The 19,497-nt window shown below is 39.5% G+C and overlaps 1 protein-coding gene across 11 annotated transcripts in view; it reads left to right on the top strand.

The window, feature by feature from the left end:
* LOC110840880 (uncharacterized) overlaps window positions 1-19,497 on the top strand; it is a 39,281-nt gene that overhangs the window by 1,132 nt on the left and 18,652 nt on the right. For 2 of the 11 annotated variants that reach the window (XM_087349995.1, XM_087349989.1), the window contains exons 1-4: window positions 13,363-13,853; window positions 14,935-15,015; window positions 16,195-16,275; window positions 18,032-18,136. In XM_087349995.1, coding sequence (XP_087206121.1) covers window positions 13,719-13,853; window positions 14,935-15,015; window positions 16,195-16,275; window positions 18,032-18,136 — 402 coding nt within the window. In that variant the 5' untranslated portion in view covers window positions 13,363-13,718. The other 9 variants (XM_087349994.1, XM_087349991.1, XM_087349992.1 and 6 more) reach the window with 9 other exon arrangements.

Genomic DNA, 19,497 nt, shown 5'->3' with positions numbered 1-19,497 from the left:
AGGACAGATATTTTATTAAAAACAAAGGAGATGGATGTTTTGGCTTCTGACGTAATGAGACCTGCGACGTAATGGCTTCTTAGAACAGTCACGGCCCCATAGAATCGAGATATTACTACTGACTGTTCAGAAATCAACACTAGACAGGGATCTTTTAAACGACAACATTACGAATGCATCGTGGTATCTAGTCTACATAGTAATACAAAGTTTTCACGAATTTTAACATTTAGTAAACATTACAGCAAAAAGAATGGCGAGACAGTTTCAGAATAAAGAAACAAACGACACTCTGCATTCCGATGCTCGTTAATTTACATACAATGTTTAGGATCAGGTGTTAATATCAGAGGCCATTTTTCGAACCCATACAAAACAACAGATAAAAATGTCAGTGCTGTATATTTCAATGAACACGACTAACAGTGAAAACATTTATAAATCGATACAAGTTCGGGAGACGGGAGGATAAATTTTTGAAACTACAGGCTGTCTCAAAAATATGTATACACATTTTAATACGGAATATTAACATTGTGTTTGTGCGTATTTTTTTGGACACCCTGTATACAGAATATTAATTAACGCAAATGATAAAATACGAAGGACGCGAGAAGGATAAGATTCGCAGAAATGAGGACTACGAGAACCTTTGATGAATACAGACGTTTGCAAAAAAAAATATCTTGGTGACATCAAAATTGTAGATGATCCTAAATAATTCTAGAGGTTGCCACGTGTCATTGTGATGGACCAGCACATAGAGTGGGTGAGGGAGTCGGAGGATTGGGCCCTAAGAAGGGAAGGAATGATTATTCCTCGCGTATTTTAAGAACGGGTAAGATTTTCGGGACCTGCTCGTGAGGAAATTAGAAGAGCGTACAAAATTTTAGAGGAGAAGACTTTGGAAGCTAGCTTCAGACGGGAAGATAATATTAAAATGGTTTTTAAAGAAAAAAAGGATTACTATATCCGTCTAGTTCAGTGACGGGCAGATGTTAACACGATAATTTACCCCATGTGAATATAAAAGGTTAAATCAGATGAATCAGTTTGAATCTAGAAGGAAATGAATAAGAAAAATACCAAGGACACGCTGGTAAGAAGATTCTAAGGCCGGCACAGTTGTCTAACCTGCTACAAGATTACAGAGTTGAGAGCGTAATAAGTGATGAGGTATCTTCAGTAGCGAATTGAAACGTTTGTTGCCCCCAGGGTTAACCTGTGATTATGGCTCTCTGGAGGAAACAGAGATAGACGCGGGTATGTAATTGTGACACCGTTTCCCAGGTCAGAAACAAGGAACGCAGATGCACGCTTTAAACTAATGAATGTCTTCATTAGATTCGGACCAACGTGGCTGAAAATCATTGAAATCATCAAACGTCAGCACCGTTTAAAATCAATGATGAATGCGTAATGTAGAAAAGATTTAGCGTGATTCTTTCCGTGTTCCTAATAACGTCTGGACCAGCTGCTTGGATGTTAATATTCTGAAGAGGTCAGACGGCGTGGAAATATGGATAATAGACAACCGATAATGGGCAGTCTTCAAGATTGGCATTGCTACAAGACTAACAACTCCCGACCGTAAAAGAAACTGTACGATTGATGATGTCAATCTGGGTTTTTGCGACGCGTAAACTCGTCGGCGGATGCCAGACGTTCTGAGAAACATACTGCCTACATCTTCAGGGCTGAAGTGGAGGAGAGATTCACTTCCCAGCTTCGTCAATTCAACCGTGATGGTGGAGACAGCGTGTTTATCCGAAACTTTGGTATCTGACGACGAGTTTACGCGGCGACAAAACCTAGAAGAAGGTCTCGACCAGCTCCGGAAATATCAGATTTTTAAAGAGGTGTCCTGATTATAGGGCCGGAGTACCTCGGTTCGAGAACTGGCTACAGTTACGGGGTTCAGTTCCCAACAAGGGAGAAAGCTCTTCTTCAACACAGCCTCTGTCACCCCAGCCCTGCGGCTCACTAAGCCTTCTGACCAATCGTTGCTGGGGCTTGGACGGGGGGGTTTGACTTCCCGTAGAGATGAGGCGGTCTGAGCGTGGAGCTCTACTGATAATATTATCTTTCCGTCCTCGCGTTGGTGTTCCGAATGATCTCTTAACGTATTCTGATCAATATTTTGGGTGAAATTCTGTCCCATGCACGCTACATGCCTCGCCCATCTCATTCTTCTTGAGTTCATAATCTTAATGATTTTGGTGAAGACAAATTATGAAGTCAAAACTTCTTTTGGGTTGTGCACAATGGCAACAAGATAAATGAGCAAAATATTTTGGTCTTCAATGATGATCTATTGCATCTTGGCGTGATATTATGTGGTTGCATCTTTTAAAAGCTTGTGGCAAGAAGTTTAGCCCTGAAGGCACTGAAATAGCGCTGACTGCTCTAACCTAACATTTCCTTCAGTCGAATAGCAAAGATGAAAAATAATCCTCGATTAATTTCCATGGATCTCTAAGATCAAAACATCTTCGTTGCCATCAGAACCTAAAATCTCATGTTGATGGTCGTCTTCTGAGTTGTAGCGCCGTGTTTATCGACGTTTCAGAGGTCCTTGCTGCCTAAATCGTCAGGGTTCTCACGTTGTTCCGAGACATTCAATTCTCTTTTGTGCCATATGATCAATGCATCTTGGAATTGGACCTTGGTTTCAAGTCCCACTCAAGGCATGGATGTTTGTCCGCGTCTTCCTGTGTTTGTACAGGTAGAGGCCTTGCGATGGGCTGATCACTCATCCAAGGAGACCTATCAAATGTCCACTAAATAGATCATGAAACCCGCACTGGGTTGTACAGTCACAGACAAAGAAAGTGTAATCAAGACTCATAATTACTCCTCGTAATAATAATTACGTCGAGGAGTCAAGGACGGTTGTCGACATTACAAGGTTAATTTAAAATCGATATTAAATGCGAGATGATAAATATCAGAAGTGACTTTACAATAATTTTATATAGACACTGATGTCTGTTAATTCAAGATCGGGAAGAATTTAGAACAGAATTTTTTGTGCTGAAAGAATTTCCTTTAACTATTATTATAGTAGTAAGAATTTTTACAATTTGGATGCCATTAATTCATACTTCAGGCACGTTCATTAAAATCACCTAACACATTTGCATGGTAATGATTTAAAATTAAATTTTGCTCTAAAAATTGTAAATAATCAGGGGATAACCTATCGATAAATTATAGTTGTCTCCAACAAGAATTTAATTACACACTCCTTAATTATAATTTATTTTAATAACATCGCTCTCATTTTAATTTAAACGACGTTTCAGAGACCACAATCCGTCTTCGTCCTCAGGTAAAACCTACTTTGTTCATGGAGCCAGCACGTGTCTTCAGAAAATGTTACAAAGCAATGAACCAAGGGCGGAGACCTCGGGCCATTTGGTAATTAATGTGTGGGTGTGTGTGGTATTTGCCACTGCTACACTTCTGAGAAAATGATGGGGCATTGACGCGGATGTGTCAGGGGAAATCAGCCCCAGTTTCACGCAGTCAAGCTTCGTGAAGCTCCGACGAGCTGACGAGTAGCGATAAGATTCTGGCTCACTCCTTTAGGGCTAAAAGGGGAGTAGCTTCTATCAGTCACTGAACGGTCATTACATCTGAGCCAGGTCACACGAAGAGAAAGCGTTCGATACAAAATGGACACCTCTTCATGCGAGATTCGAGAATATGGCTGCTTCGTAGGACAGATCTCCATGTAATAAACAAAACCCCTGAATGAGGGTATTCTGTTGTAGATCTTAAAATTTTATTGAGCTAAAATAACTTTCCTAGTGACACAAGCAATAAAGACGATTTTCATACAAAAATTGACAATTTGTTTTTCATACTTTCATCAAAATCTTCAACAGTCTGCCGGTTAATAAAAGTTAAAGTAAAGATGTCGCCGTACTCTACATAATGGCGTTGCTGAGGCGGGGGAGAGCAGGTAATAGCTCCGTCTTATTCTCAGCCTCGGCACTAGAGGGCAACGAGTGGTCAGCGTCACGCTCCGGCCGCGTTTTACCCCCGGAGAAAGGACTCCCAGTACCCACTGCATAGGTTAGGTTGGGTTAGGTTAGGTTAGGTTGGGTTAGGTTAGGTTAGGTTAGGTTGGGTTAGGTTAGGTTAGGTTAGGTTTTGGTTGGGTTAGATTAGGCTAGGTTGGGTTAGGTTAGGTTAGGTTAGGTTGGCTTAGGTTACGTTAGGTTAGGTTGGGTTAGGTTGGGTTAGGTTACGTTGGGTTAGGTTGGGTTAGGTTGGGTTAGGTTAGGTTAGGTTGGGTTAGGTTGGGTTAGGTTGGGTTGGGTTAGGTTGGGTTAGGTTGGGTTAGGTTGGGTTAGGTTGGGTTAGGTTAGGTTAGGTTGGGTTAGGTTGGGTTAGGTTGGGTTAGGTTGGGTTAGGTTAGGTTAGGTTGGGTTAAGTTAGGTTGGGTTAGGTTAGGTTAGGACCAGTCCCGTCTCATCTACAACATAGTCTGAAAAGTATTTCTGATAAAAGGAAGAATTTTGAAGTAAAATTAAAAGAATACCTAAATACACACACTTGTTATTCTATTACTGAATTTTGAGAGTTTAAAAAGGACTCGTAAACTTTCTATAGTTTATTGTACTTAAGTATTATAAATTACGACCATCATCATCAACACATAAGCGTTATAGCAGTGGATTTAGTGTAACCTTTTTAGTTTGTGAAACGTAATTAACTGACTAACTAGATTGCTTACCGAACCCGAAGTTCATCAACGAAATAACTAAAGCCCTCCACCGGACCCTGTCCTGTGACTTGTGAAACGTAATTAATATTTTAAATTGTATTAATCTGTCTGTGTTATGCTTTAATGACTCATTCCACGTTTTGTAGTCAATTTGACTAACTTTTGGATCCGTGAAATATGTGTGCCCTATCTGATGGGCAGAAACTCAAAAAAAATACCCAAAGATTTTAGGTAAAAATGGTTCACCCCGAAATTACAAAGAAATAATGTTGCAACATGTGCTAGCTGTTTGATTCATCGCATTCTTGCGAATGTTTAACTAGCACTTGGAAGTGTTTGTACTCAGATAATTACGAGACGAGGACGACTCATCAAGATCGAGAAGATTTGGAGCCAGAGTTGCAAAAGAATGAAACTGGTTGTGGGCATTCTATTGAAACTCATTCTTCACCTTGAGCTGTCTCTTTGTTAACATAGGATTAGCTGCGCGGAGGAATACATTTGTGGCATGCAAAATTCAATGTTGGGAGGAGCATGCTTCTGAGAAAAGTGTGGAATATGTTCTTTGTATCAAGAACAAAACCTTAAGATTAAATAAATAAAACAAGACAGGAAATATGTAATCCATTCTGGAATACAAAGACTTTACACGTGCGGATTTTTTTAAATTATAAATTCTGATTGCTTGTAGATGAAATTAAAATGGTTTCATACACTACGAAATCGTTACCATTAGAATCGTCTACATCAGTGGTATTCAACATGGGGTACGCGTACCCCCGGGGGGTACGCGAAGACATCTTAGGGGGTACGTGAAATTTAAAAAAAATATATTATTTTACGATAAACACTGAATAATCAGTAATATAATTTATTTAATTTATTTTAGATGTAGATTATATACTATGTATAACTTGAATTATACACCAACAACTTTGGGGGTACAAAGTTGAAGAGAAATTATATCTGGGGGTACGCGAACAAAAAAGGTTGAATACCACTGCTCTACATACGAGGTGCGATCGAAAGGTTTCCAGACTGCGTGTATAAAAACCCGTACACTTATCTCAGGTATTAAATTCATCCATCACCCTCGAAGTAGTTCCCCTGGCAGTGAACACAACGATCCCAGCGGCGCTGCCAAGCCTGGAAGCATCCCTGGAAATCTTTCTTTGTCAGCCTGTCAAGCACCATCTGCGATTCTGCCTGAATCTCTTCTATCGTCTCAAATATCCTTCCATGTAGCTGAATTTTCATCTTTGGGAAGAGGAAGAAGTCACACGGAGCTTAGAAAGGAAGTTGGGGTCGGTTCTTGCAAGATCTTTGAGCTCCTGACAAACGAGAAGTCGATTCTGCTTCTGGTCCTCAGACAGGATGCGTCGCATGTGGAGTTCTTCCTTTAGAATCAGCTGACAGGTCCCATAGCCTATCCCAACAATGTCGCACAAGTCGTTGATGGTACGACGTCGATCTTCGTAACATTTTCGGGCGTTGTGCTCGAAGATGGTCGTCCAGAACGCTCGTCATCATCGACAGAGGTTCGGCCATTTTTAAAACGTGAATGCCACACAAAAGTTTGCGGACTCCCCAAATGCTTGCTTTAGCATTTCATAGGTTTCCGTAGCCGTTTTGGCGAGTCTTTGACAAAATTTGATGCACACGCCATTCCGAAATCGCAGGAGGGTCGGTGTAATGCACTACCAAAACGCCCGTAACTAAGAAACAAATGCTAATTCGATGATGCCGGCTGGCACACTGATTCACTATGAATGTAGGCCGCACCCCCTAGCGGCAGAAGCTCGTACTACATCCGGTTCGCCCTCTATTGACACAGTCTTGAAACTTTCCGATCGCACCTCGTACACAAGCGATGTAATAACATACGCGTATATCTTGAACAAAAGATTTATTGAAGATTTCTGTCTTCTGGGTTATTGCGCTGTGTAGTCTGGTCGATGTTTACCAACGCTTCGGAGGTCATACTGCCTCCATCATCAGGGCGATGAGTATGAAGATTTCTGTCTTCTGGGTTGTTGCGCTGTGTAGTCTGGTCGATGTTTACCAACGTTTCGGAGGTCATACTGCCTCCATCATCAGGGCGATGAGTATGAAGATTTCTGTCTTCTGGGTTGTTGCGCTGTGTAGTCTGGTCGAAGTTTACCAACGTTTCAGAGGTCATACTGCCTCCATCATCAGGGTGATTCATCACCTCCGAAACGTTGGTAAACATCGACCAGACTACACAGCGCAACAACCCAGAAGACAGAAATCTTCATACTCATCGCTGTGAAAACCTCAAATCACTCTTACCTACTTATCTCCTTAATTAACAAAAGTAAGGAGCCAGTTTCATTGTAATATAAGGGAGACTTAATCATTCTTCTCTAAATTCACAAGCTCCGAAATTGTATCGCGTACTAAAATTACACACATCGTCATGCTCTGATTGCGATGTCAATTTAGAGATATTGAAGAACCAACTTGTTTGATAGTTCCCACATTGGTCACTAGGTCGCAGCACCTCGATATCTGCCTTGCGACTTACCGCATTCATTTTATTTTTATAGCTCGTAGGATATTCAATAATACGATTTTGAGGTCGTGCAGATTAGACCAACCTCCACATCAGATTTAATCCAGATTTGTCCAGTGGTTCTCCAGTCGAATCGACTGGACAAACGACAGTCCATAATGCCTTCTCGCTATGCACTTCGTGCAAAGAACCCATTGCTTATGTAAGGTTTGGAGTATGAAAAAATGTCTTTATATGTGCATCTTTCCAAATAAATATTTTCAAAATGTCTACAGTTTTTTCAGTTTAGGCCAAAATCCTAAGTGATATGACACATTTTTTTCATGAATTGCTATTAACGTTTACCATTAAAGATTATAGAACATGTAACCTGACCGTGATTAACAACGCGTTAGACAAAGAGGAGCCAAGGAGATAACACAATAGAAGCGATACCTAACCTAACCTAACCTAACCTAACCCAACCTAACCTAACCTAACCTAACCTAACCTAACACAACCTAACCTAACCTAACCTAACACAACCTAATCTAACCTAACCTAACTTAACCTAACCTAACTTAACCTAACCTAACCTAACCTAACCCAACCTAACCTAACCTAACCTAACCTAACACAACCTAACCTAACCTAACACAACCTAATCTAACCTAACCTAACACAACCTAATCTAATCTAACCTAACCCAACCTAACTTAACCTAACCTAACCTAACCCAACCTAACCTAACCTAACCTAACCTAACCTAACACAACCTAACCTAACCTAACACAATTTAATCTAACCTAACCTAACACAACCTAATCTAACCTAACCTAACACAACCCAACCTAACCTAACCTAACCTAACACAACCTAACCTAACCTAACCTAACCTAACCCAACCTAACCTAACCTAACCTAACCCAACCTAACCTAACCTAACCTAACCTAAAATAACACAACCTAACCTAACCTAACCTAACACAACCTAATCTAACCTAACCTAACTTAACCTAACCTAACTTAACCTAACCTAACCTAACCTAACCTAACTTAACCTAACCTAACCTCACCTCATCTCACATAACCTAAAATAAACTAACCTAACGTAACCTAACCTTCCTGTTTGTGACGAGATAAAAACAAATTCAATCATTCATTCTATGGTGTTTCGTATTCTTTGAAAAGTCAATTGTTACTCGTCTTGTTTAATGAATAGCCCACTTTCTTTATGGAACCCGTGCGTTCATCACCGTGTTCAAAAATCCCCGCCTCCGTATTCTATCCTGAGCTAGCTGCATCCAGCTCCCTCCATCGATTCATATCTCCATAAAGTCCATCTTAATGTTATCCTCCCACGTACGCCTAGGTCTTCCCAGCGATCTCCCCCCTTCAGGCCTACCAACCAGTACATTGTAAACATCTCTCCCCTCCCCCTTGCGTGTCGCATGTGCCACCCCCTCATTCCCCTCGATTTAAACACCCCCAACAATATTAGGTGAGGAGTACAGGCCGTGAAGCTCATAATTATGAAATTTTCTCCATGATTAGTCTCCCTCCCTTTTAGGGCCAAATATCCTCCTCAACATTCTGTTCTCAAAGGCAACGTAATCTATGTTCCTCCTTAAAAGCGACTGACCAAGTTTCAAACCCGTACAGCACAGCTGGTAAAATTACACTTTTGAATATTTTAACCTTTAGTTCGTTTGATATAAGGATAACATATTTTGGACTGAATGGGTTTAATTAAAGATCCCTCAGCTGAGGCTTTAGTCATTTATTTTCAGGTGATTGCTGATTTAAATTCTTCCGCGCGATATCGGTCAAAGTTAATGTAATACACCGATGAGTCCGTGATATCGTTTCAACTTGCAACAACTGACGACTCCTCTCAAAAGAAGTCTGCGTCTCAAATACATTAATTTCTCCGAAATGTGAAATGTTGTAATATCATTGGTTGGACTTCCCGCTTAGTTTTGTGATTGGTGGAATATTTTAAATCTAAGTCTCTGATTGGTCGGTTCGATACCCGAGGCCAAGTTTGACAGTTTACATCGCGTGGTGACGCTACTTTTGTATAAACCCAATTAATAGGGGTCCGACCTCCTCCTAGGGGTTAAATACTGCAATGACCAGTTAAAAGAAGTTTCGAACTTCTTGGATGTGGATTTTTCGAAAGGACAGATGACAGTGACCCTTCGCGACATGTGCGGGAGTGCGGGAGTGAATCCTTGATGGGTGGTCGTAGTCCGAGCTCGACCTCATGGCTAGACGATTACAGTTGGTTCTTCCTCAGGCACATGGCACAATTACCCGGTATATTTGAGCAACTCAGCCAAATGAATTTTCAAAATTCTTTTTAAAATATCACACGTAGATTAGAAATCGATACAAAATTCACAGTCTGTTGCCTTCATAATGACGTTTTTGTAAACGATGTTCATGAATCTTCCCCTAATACCATGAAGACGGTTTCGTAAGTCGAAACATGTCGCCACAAGTGGATTTATTTAATACAAGACCCAAGGTGAAACTTATATTGATGAATGGTAATATTTTATATAAAATTAAACGTCTTTAAAATAATTAATTTCAATAAGACTTCTTGAGCAGAAAATATTTCTCTTTATTTTACACCAATTCCTAGTTTTCTACATTATTTTCGTAAGGAACGTAATTAAAATTAATGCGTTCGTCGGGGTTGTAATCAACTGCAAACTACCAGTCCAAGTTCATAGTTCGATTCCTTAATGGGCTGAAACTTGAGATGAAAAGATAACCAGGCTTTGGCATATTAATCCGGTTTATACAAACGAAGGATGAGATTATATTTGGAACGCCTTACTTCATCCAAATGTGAATTGATTTTATGAATTTTGGCATTGTTTAATGTATTAAATTGGAAGAGAGAGAGAGACATTCACAAAGCTTTCGCACTCGTAAAAGTTGTTTACTCAAGCCTTTTCAGATATAGAATGACGTTTGCCCTAGAACAGTCGCCTTACAGCGATTGGGACCAATGAAATTCGAATATGGCTTTTCGGAGCGTTTCCGACTTTATTATTATTATTTATTATTGACTGCAAATGGGTTTATACCCGGTTGCAGTGACCTACAATAAGACACAACAAAAACAACACATCCATTAATCAATTTCAATACTTTAGATTAGAATATAAAGTCCGCCCTCAGTACATGAAAATTTTATCCCAAAGAACTTCGAGACCAAGACACTTCACTCCCCTTATCACCATTTAGACCGCCACGGTGGTCTAGCGGTTAGAACGCTGGCCTTGTAATCCTGGGGTCTCGGGTTCGATTCCCGGCGGTGCCCGAATTTATAACTTGTGTTGGGCAAGGCCGTGGTCTAGGCAACACGGAGTTTTCCTCCGTGGCATCCCAACAATTACTCCATTCACACACAGAAGAAGGCAATGGCAAACCACTTCTGGATCATCTGCCAAGAACGTATATGAACAGGTCCCAGTCCGAGAAAAGGATGGAAGGATCCTGTTCATATGGACCTGTCGTCAGACAGAACACTAAATAAAAATAATAAATATTATACAATCATCAGCGAAAAGCCGTGTATTTGAATCAGTGTTTTTCCAAATATCATTAACATAAGCTAGGAATAGTAAGGGACCTAATACGCTCCCTTACGGCACTCCTGACGTTACCCTGACTTCATGAGATAGTTGCCCGTCCACTCTTACTCTTTGCGAACGTCCTAAGAGAAATTCCTCAAGTCCACACCGGATGCCGCAATTTTTGTAATCAGCCACTCGTGCGGGACTAAATCGAATGCCTTTGAGAAATCTATTAAAACCGCATCAGTCCTGATTCCCTCGTCCAATGAACCCAGCAACATCCTGACAAACCCTGGTCTAAACCCATGTTGACCCTCATATAACTACTCACTCCTTTCCCAGACTTGCCTTAGATAACCTGCTATAACGTGTTCAATTTGCTTGTAAACCAGAGGTTAAACTGACCGGTCTATAGTTCCCAACTACCGATCGATCGCCCCCTTTATAAATAAGAACCACTATTGCCTTCTTCCAGTCCCCTGGGATAAAATTGTTCATCGTTACCTCCAGCAGTGATGAGGTTTCCTTTAATGTCCTTGATTGCAGGAATAGTTTCTAATTTACCTTTACGTCTTTTAACATATTTGTTAAAACTCTGTCCAGTAACTGGAACAGGAAAGAGCATTATGAAAAAGTCAGAGAACATTCACTGCGTTATTTGCCAATACTCAAATTAAAGTCGAACTTCTGTATCACACACAGATTGCTTTCGTAGCCAGGACGTGCAACTTCGGCGTCTGTCCGTGCCTTCCACTCGATCTGAGCGCTTGCATCGTGCTTTTTCAAACGAGTTAGTGATTCAGTTAAAAGGTTGGCCGCGAGGTGTCACGAGCTGCTACCAACAAGTGAGACACGTGTGCTCCGAAACAACTTCAGCTTTCGACTGAATTGAAGGCATCAAATATTAAGAGGTTAATGAGTTCTCTTTTAGCCACTTTTATGGACGAGTGCAGTGAATTCGATGTCTTTAACCTTCTAATCTAATGTCCCGTTTGTTTAGATTAACGCAGTGATTTCTGTCTAATAAACTTCAAAGGAAAAAGTTGTGTTGTACGTGATTTAGTTCGACGTTTCAAATACGCGATTCAATTTTGTTCGATCATTCTGCGTAGTTTTGTCAGAATAAATTAAAATAAAGTTTATGCAAGATGACGACCACAGCCGGTTTTGGGCATCACGAGTTCTTGACCATGGTTCCGGCGCTTGGGGCGCCTGCAGCGAGCAAATTTCAAATTAAAACTGAATAGAAATTATTTACCATCACAGACTTTGCTTCGAGTGGCACATAATCGGAGCAGAACCTTCAGTGAATGCGTCGTTAAATTGTTCAAGTTGTTGGACATCTCCAACCTGAAAATTTAAGTGTACAAAACAATAATCTTGCCTGTTGTTTTGTATGGGTGCGAAACATGGTCTCTCACTCAGAGGGAGGAACACAGATTGCAGGTGTTTGAGAATCGGGTGTTGAGGAGGATATTTGGGCCTAGGAGGGAAGACGATGGGGCGTGGAGAAAACTGCATAATGATGAGCTTATAATTCTGTACTCCTCCCCCAATATTGTCAGGGTGATTAAGTCGAGAAGAATGAGATGGGCTGGGCATGTAGCGCGCATGGATGGGGCAAGAGGTGTGCTCAGGGTATTGGTTGGGAAGCCTGAGGGGAAGAGACCGCTAGGGAGACCTAGACGTAGATGGGAGGATAATCTCAGGCGGGATCTATGGGAGATAGGAGTTGAACGAGACTGGATTTTGTTGGCCCAGGGCAGTGTCCGGTGGCTTACATGAACTTATATTAGCAGAGAATTTTTGGTTGAGATAAATTCTTTACGTTGGAACAAGAGTCATGTAATGAATTTCTGTAAAACATTGCTCAGTATCTATTGGAAGATAAATTATACCAACATAATGATCTACAGTTTCTTTTATTTGTTTGTTGTGGTTAATACAAAAGGTAGGAAAATTTTTCTGCAGACTATTGCACATGTAATGTTGGCTTTGCCAACATCAAAATTTATAAATCAATGAATTGTTATATCTGTAACACAAATTAGCATTACAACAGTGAACCTCCAACCATAGTATAACAATGCCAGTAAACGCTCTTGAAGGTGTAGAGAGTTACTGAAGATTCTGGTACATTCTTTCATGCACATAACGCAATTTCACTATGGCCAGAAGGAATACGCTTGAAATTGAATATCTGCAATGTTCCCCACACTGCATAAGAAATGCCGATCATTTCAGTGCCACGAAAAGAAGTTATGAAAAGAAAGCCGAACTTACTAAACGTAATCATACGCCTGTCACAGACATAAAACTAGTTTAAATCCTACTTACTGCCTCCTAATTCCACGTATATTACATAGCAAGGCTTTTGGTGACAGTTTCCTAACATTGGCATTTACCGAAGATACAGGCACAGTTGGTACGTCGATTTTAAGATGGATGTCTTGGGATATAGATTTGTGTTGTTTGGTAGGAGTTTACGAACGTTTCGGAGGTAGTAGCTATGCTCAATATATTGTACATTTGAACTTTTCATAATCTTAAAGTGTATTTAGTTATGAAGCTGTGTGTAATACATAAATAGACTTTTGGTAATGTTTGTTTTTCTGTGCTTTGATCTAAGATGTCCATATAAACAGAGTTGAAAATATGTAAACATCAATAACGGTTTGGATAAAAACAATGCGAAGTCAATCTGTTATTTTACATAGTAACAGCAATGTTGTTATCTGTGGCGACAATGTCACCATGTTGTTTGTTTATTGGTTTCTGTGTAAGTTTTGTAGATCACGTGATCATTGTTTATCAGTTCAGGGAGGAAAGGATTCGTAGCACCTCAAGTGAAAAAGAATTGCTTTGAAAGTTGTACATTATGGCCGCCTTCGGTGCAGTAATTGTTCAAGTAATTTCATTGATTAGGAAACTTTTAATTCAAAGGAAAAACCAGTTACTTTCAGTAAATGATGTGGAGTGTTTCCTTGAAGAACTGGATGGATTGTCACCCTGGGTAAGTGTGTGTTTCAAATATACATGAAATTAAGTATGATTTTAGCTGGCACTCACTTCATCACCAGTTTAGAAATTGTGTCTGTCTATTTTGTGCTATTTGCTGCACATAGCCAGTTCAACTGGAAGACTTTGGGAGGCAGAAGTGAAGGGCATTGTGTTTGGCCTGACATTAGAGTCCTGTTAATTGTGTATATCACAATCTCAGGAACATAACTTAGAATTTTATTTTCCTGCGTAAGAATAATGAAATATAAAACAATCTATGTTATGTTTGACTTAATGTGTGCTTCTTTAATCATTCCTGATATGAGGTGTCCGTTGTATAATATGATATAATGAATACTTCCATCGACACAATTTTCTTATACATTATGTATTAGTGACAACTGCATGAAAGCCACATGTTTAGGTATAACACTTGGCCATCATCAGGTGGTATATGATAATAAAAGGTTACCAGCTGAACTTTCAGACATGTCGTAATAGACTGTGTATTAAAAGTGTTTTTTTTTAATTACAGCAACAAAACAATTCCAATTGTTAAAATAGAATGTATGTTAGGTTAGGTTAGGTTAGGTTAGGTTTAGATATTAAAAATTAAAACATTAAAATCACTCTAAATCTCTTTAATAGATTTCATGTTATGAGGTAAGAATATTAACATTTTTTAATAAGGATGCATTTCTGATTTTAATATTGTAATCTTTCATTACACATTCTATTAAAATATGTCTTACAGTTAAATTTTAAACTTTTTTGTTATAATTGTATGCCAGATGATGATGCTCAGATGTTGTATTGTGTATTCATTTTTTGCATCTACTGATATTAATATTTATTATATTTATTAAAAATATATTAAAATTGGCCATCAATCACAATATAAGATAATTAAAAGATTATAATATCATTTTACGTTCCTTATCGAGTACTCGATTTACATGTGGAACATTTACGACATGTTTCGGCTATATATAGCCTACAATATCTACAATATCTTATAATTTATTATATTGTTGAAACATGTTTATGCCATGTGAAGTGTTATGAAGTTCTGAACTGTTGTAACTACATTGCAGACACGAGGAGGACTTCATTTTCCTTCCTTCATCATAATGGATGTACAGTTCCTCTATCACACTCAAGGTTTTCCTCAGAAGGTAGGTGAGTTGAGCAATTTTGTTGATCATATCTGTCATGTTCTTTGTCCATATGAATGGAATATAAAGCCGTGTGGGGGTGAAATGGTGGCAGATGTGAAACTTGCCACTCCGCTTTGATCAGTTTGATGCAACGTAAATTTGATATTGTTTTAGATGCTTTTGACTGTACATTTGGTAAAATGTAGAGGAGAACAAAGTTATTCTAATATTGGCGTGTGCAGAAAAATAGTTTTATTATTATTTTTAAGCTGTCTTCTTATTCTTTAATTGCTTTCATAAACTGACAATTCTTAAATTCTGAATAAAATGTTTTTCAGTTGATGCTACAAATTCATATGAAAATATCAGTGCATAGGATGGATACCGGTGTGGATGTGTTGAGGGAATTATCCTGTTTTAGTGTTTGTGGTATGATTAATACGTGACAAATGCTAAGACTCTTGAATCATTGTTTGTTACAAAAAGTTGACAGTGGAACCACGGTTCCGGAGAATTTGACGTAAATACTTCTATACGGAAAGGAAGTTTATATATTGGCTTTATTCTAAATATTTCCTTTATACCCGCTTTACAATTGAGATAAGTTTGATTAAGACATTGCTTAATCAACTTGAATTAGTTACGCTTAAGATGGGTCTGTGGTAGCTGAATGTAATGTAAAGTATTGTAATGTTTTATAGGTAATAACAATGCCGAGTAAACACGACGTTCCCTAGGTAACCAGGTTACACTCTTTCGTTTCCCTTTTTTGTTCCACTTTTTTGCCGAATGACCCTTCCTTATAGACGTATTTACGTCAAAAAATAAATAATGCATCTTCAGAAAATTACTACTAAGTGTGAAATATTTTTTACGCGTGTAAATCGATTCTTTGCAGCTTCACTTGTTCCACTTTGCAGACACGGCATGTGATGAAACAATAGATAAATCTGCCCAACCGGTCTGTTACTGCCACTTACCAGTTAGAGTCATTTGGGTTTTGCCTCGCAGTGTACCCCTGTTAAATGTGTGTATCAGAACTTCATGGAATTTCATCTCCTACATAAGAACAACGAACTAAAACAGTGAATGACTGTCTCTTTGTCTCCACCCCTCTTCCGCTGGGTCACGTGCTGTGTACTTGTTTAAGCTTATTCATGTCTTGTGAGGTGCTGAAGTCTTGTAACTAATTTGCAGGTGTTGCTGGGGATGGGTGTTTCCGCTCTTGAAATAGCTGACGTGGTTGTCGTGAGGTACACTGATGGGGAGCAGTACAGGGTGAGTGTCTTTAATGTGTTGATTGGTCAGTCTACTCCCACTACTAATACTACTCCTTGGCACTACAGCCCTTTTGTAGGGCCTTGGCCTCCCTGATTTTTCAGTCTACAGACAGCTTTACTTCACTTCACGTTACTTCTCCGTATTATCAACAGTGCGTGACAGCACTGAGAGGAAGAATTAACTCACAAGTAGATGTAAAATAAATTTCTTGAAGAGTTCTTTGCAAGAGAGTCATCCACTCACACCTTCTACATCATCTTTATGTGCCGTGAAAATTTTCCTTCTTCCAATGTATTTCATTTTGTATTCCCGCAAATAGGCCCATGTGTCTGTACTGCCACTTTCTCCATTAAATTTCTTGTCATCACCTCTGTCAGTAATAATCGCATTCTCCTCTTCACCGCAAGTACTTTTATCTTAATCCATTGTACTGTTGTATGAGCCGGGATAGCTTGGTCATTATAGTGACTAGCTACGGGCTGGACGACCGGGGTTCGATCCCCGACGGGTGCAGAGGATTTTTCCTCTAGCCTCTGCGTCCAGACCGGCTCTGGGGCCCACCCAGCCTCCTTTACAATGGGTACCGGGGTCCTTTCCCGGGGGTAAAGCCGGCCGGGACGTGATACTGACCACTCACCCCCGTCTAGTGCCGAGGTCAAGGAAGAGAGGAGCTATACCTCCACTCCCCCCAAACGCCTACATGGCGTATAGTGGGACAAACTTTACTTTTACTGTACTGTTGTATGAATCTGTAAGATGTTCAGCACATAATAATGTAGCTAAGTAGGATTTGAGGTTTTTTGTGGCGGTGAGTCTGCCGTAGCTGTCTTTCAAGCGTGTTGACGTTGACATTGTGCTTTGAACTGCAGACATTGGGTCTGTATCAGGATCTGCCAACAGCATACATGTAGATACACGTACAAATGAAGTGGGCGTGATATATTGACCATGCACGTGCATTTTGAAAGAGTGTAAACAGATGGAAGGACATTGCAGGTGTTCTGTAAATGAATTTGTTATTGAACACTGTAAATTGTGTTGGTCAAGAAGCCTAACTAACTCTTTTATCGACATAAACTTCACAGCCTCTTTTGTCAACCTTATAATTTGTAACTGAAATATTTTGGTGGGTGAGAACACTGTTTTTGGTATAATTTATTCAGATCTTCTAATAAACACAGGGACAAAGAACTGACTAGTACAAAATGTAGATGCATATTTTTATATCATATTAAGAGCATTCATTCGCATTTCTGACCATATAAAATGTCATGAAATATTTTAAAATCTTATCCAGAAGTAAAATGGTAAATAAATTGTTTGTGTGGTGTCTTACTGCATATGATGTGGGTGGATGCAAGTATATTTGGCCTCCTATGTTGAAAGGGCAAACTAAAAGGTTCTTAAATCTAAAACTTCTTGACGATGGTGAAGAGTCAATTGAATAAAAATTTCCTTGGATATTATCCATCGTATAGTAAATATAAAACGTAAAACGACGTTTTGGAGATAGGGATTAGCTCTATCTAGTGGGCCCAACTGTGTAGGAACCTGAAGACGGAATAGAGTCCCATCTGCGAAACGTCGTTTTACGTTTTATATTTACTAGACGATGAATAATATCCAAGGAAATTTTTATTCAATTAAAAGGGTTTTGGTATAACAATTTTTACCTCAGTCATTTTGTAGTTTGCTGTCAGTGAAGATCACTGATATGTCGAGAGTAATGTTAACGAGTTAATGTTTGTTTCAGGTGCTCAGAATTTCGCATCAAGCGTTAGTGGAGTTCTGTGACAGAACAAGAAGGATGTTGTCGCTCAGTCTTTATAGACACATATCACTGAAGCGCCGGCTGTTGGTATGGAAGTTTATAGTAAACTTACTCTAATTTCAAGGAAGTAAAACTTGTAAGCTTCTTTATGTGGTTTAGTGTTTTGTTTTCATAAAATTTGTGGTTCATAACAATCTTTTAATGCGGGGGGGGGGGGGGGGGGGCTCTTTGAAATTGCTAACTTTGAAAGTAGATAATTGAAAGCAGTTATGTGTAATAACCTAGCAGAAGTTACTGAAATTGTAATGTCTTCTTATTAATAATAAATAAAGCTGTCCCACTATGTGCCATGTAGGCGTTTGGGGGAAGAGGAGATATAGCTTATCAAATCTAAAAGTTGTTAACGATGGTGATGAGTCATTTGAATAAATATTTTCTTGGATATTATCCATCGTCTAGTAAATAAAATATAAAACGTAACACGACGTTTCGGAGATGGGGCTCTATCTCCATCTTCAGGTTCCTACGCAGTTGGGCCCACTAGATAGAGCTAATTCCTATCTCCGGACAAAGTAAAAAAGTGAAAGTCCCAGAATACAAGAACATCACCACACCATCCATCCGTGGGACGTAAAAGAACAAAATAGTAGAAACAAAATTTGCTGAACATGAAAAAGCCAAATAAAAACAAAGACACACGAAAAGTGGGAATAAATACACATGAACATTAATTTGAAACTCGATGCACAACTTGGACTTCTTCAGAGATGACCGGAATCCAAATATGAGATAAATCCAAACTAAGCTGGCTGATAGGATTGGCAAGTAGTGCCATGTGTGCCGCCTCCTTGTATTTCCTGTAGACGGTATTAGGTTCTGTTAGTAACACCCTGGCTCCATCCCAACAGAAGAAGATCATCATGTCTAGCACGTGGATTCCGGTCATCTCTGAAGAAGTCCAAGTTGTGCATCGAGTTTCAAATTAATGTTCATGTGTATTTATTCCCACTTTTCGTGTATCTTTGTTTTTATTTAGAGCCCCATCTCCGAAATGTCGTTTTACGTCTTATATTTTATTTACTAGACGATGGATAATATCCAAGAAAATTTTTATTCAAAGGAGATATAGCTCCTATTCATTCTTCACTTCAGCACTAGATGGGGGTGAGTGGTCAGCGTCACGCCTCAGCCACACTTTACCCCCGAGAAAGGACTCCGGTACCCATTGGATAAGAGGATGGGTGGGCCCTAGAGCCAGTCTGGATGCAGAGACTAGAGGGAAAATCCTCTGCCCCCGTTGGGGATCAGACCTCGGTTGTCCAGTCCGTAGCCAGTCACTATACGCACTGAGCTACGCCAGCTCAAAATATTATTCTTGTATAATTAAAAAAAAGTTATTTACAAAAGAAATTCAATCATCTCTCATCTTTCGTGGTAGGCCATATATT

The sequence above is a fragment of the Zootermopsis nevadensis genome, unplaced genomic scaffold (genome assembly GCF_977971745.1).
Source record: "Zootermopsis nevadensis isolate Lab colony 2312 unplaced genomic scaffold, Znev_1.0 Znev_ptg000017l, whole genome shotgun sequence".
In the NCBI taxonomy this organism is placed as follows: domain Eukaryota; kingdom Metazoa; phylum Arthropoda; class Insecta; order Blattodea; family Termopsidae; genus Zootermopsis; species Zootermopsis nevadensis.
The sequence above is the reverse complement of the archived record's forward strand: the minus strand, read 5'-3'. Positions and strand labels throughout refer to the sequence as shown.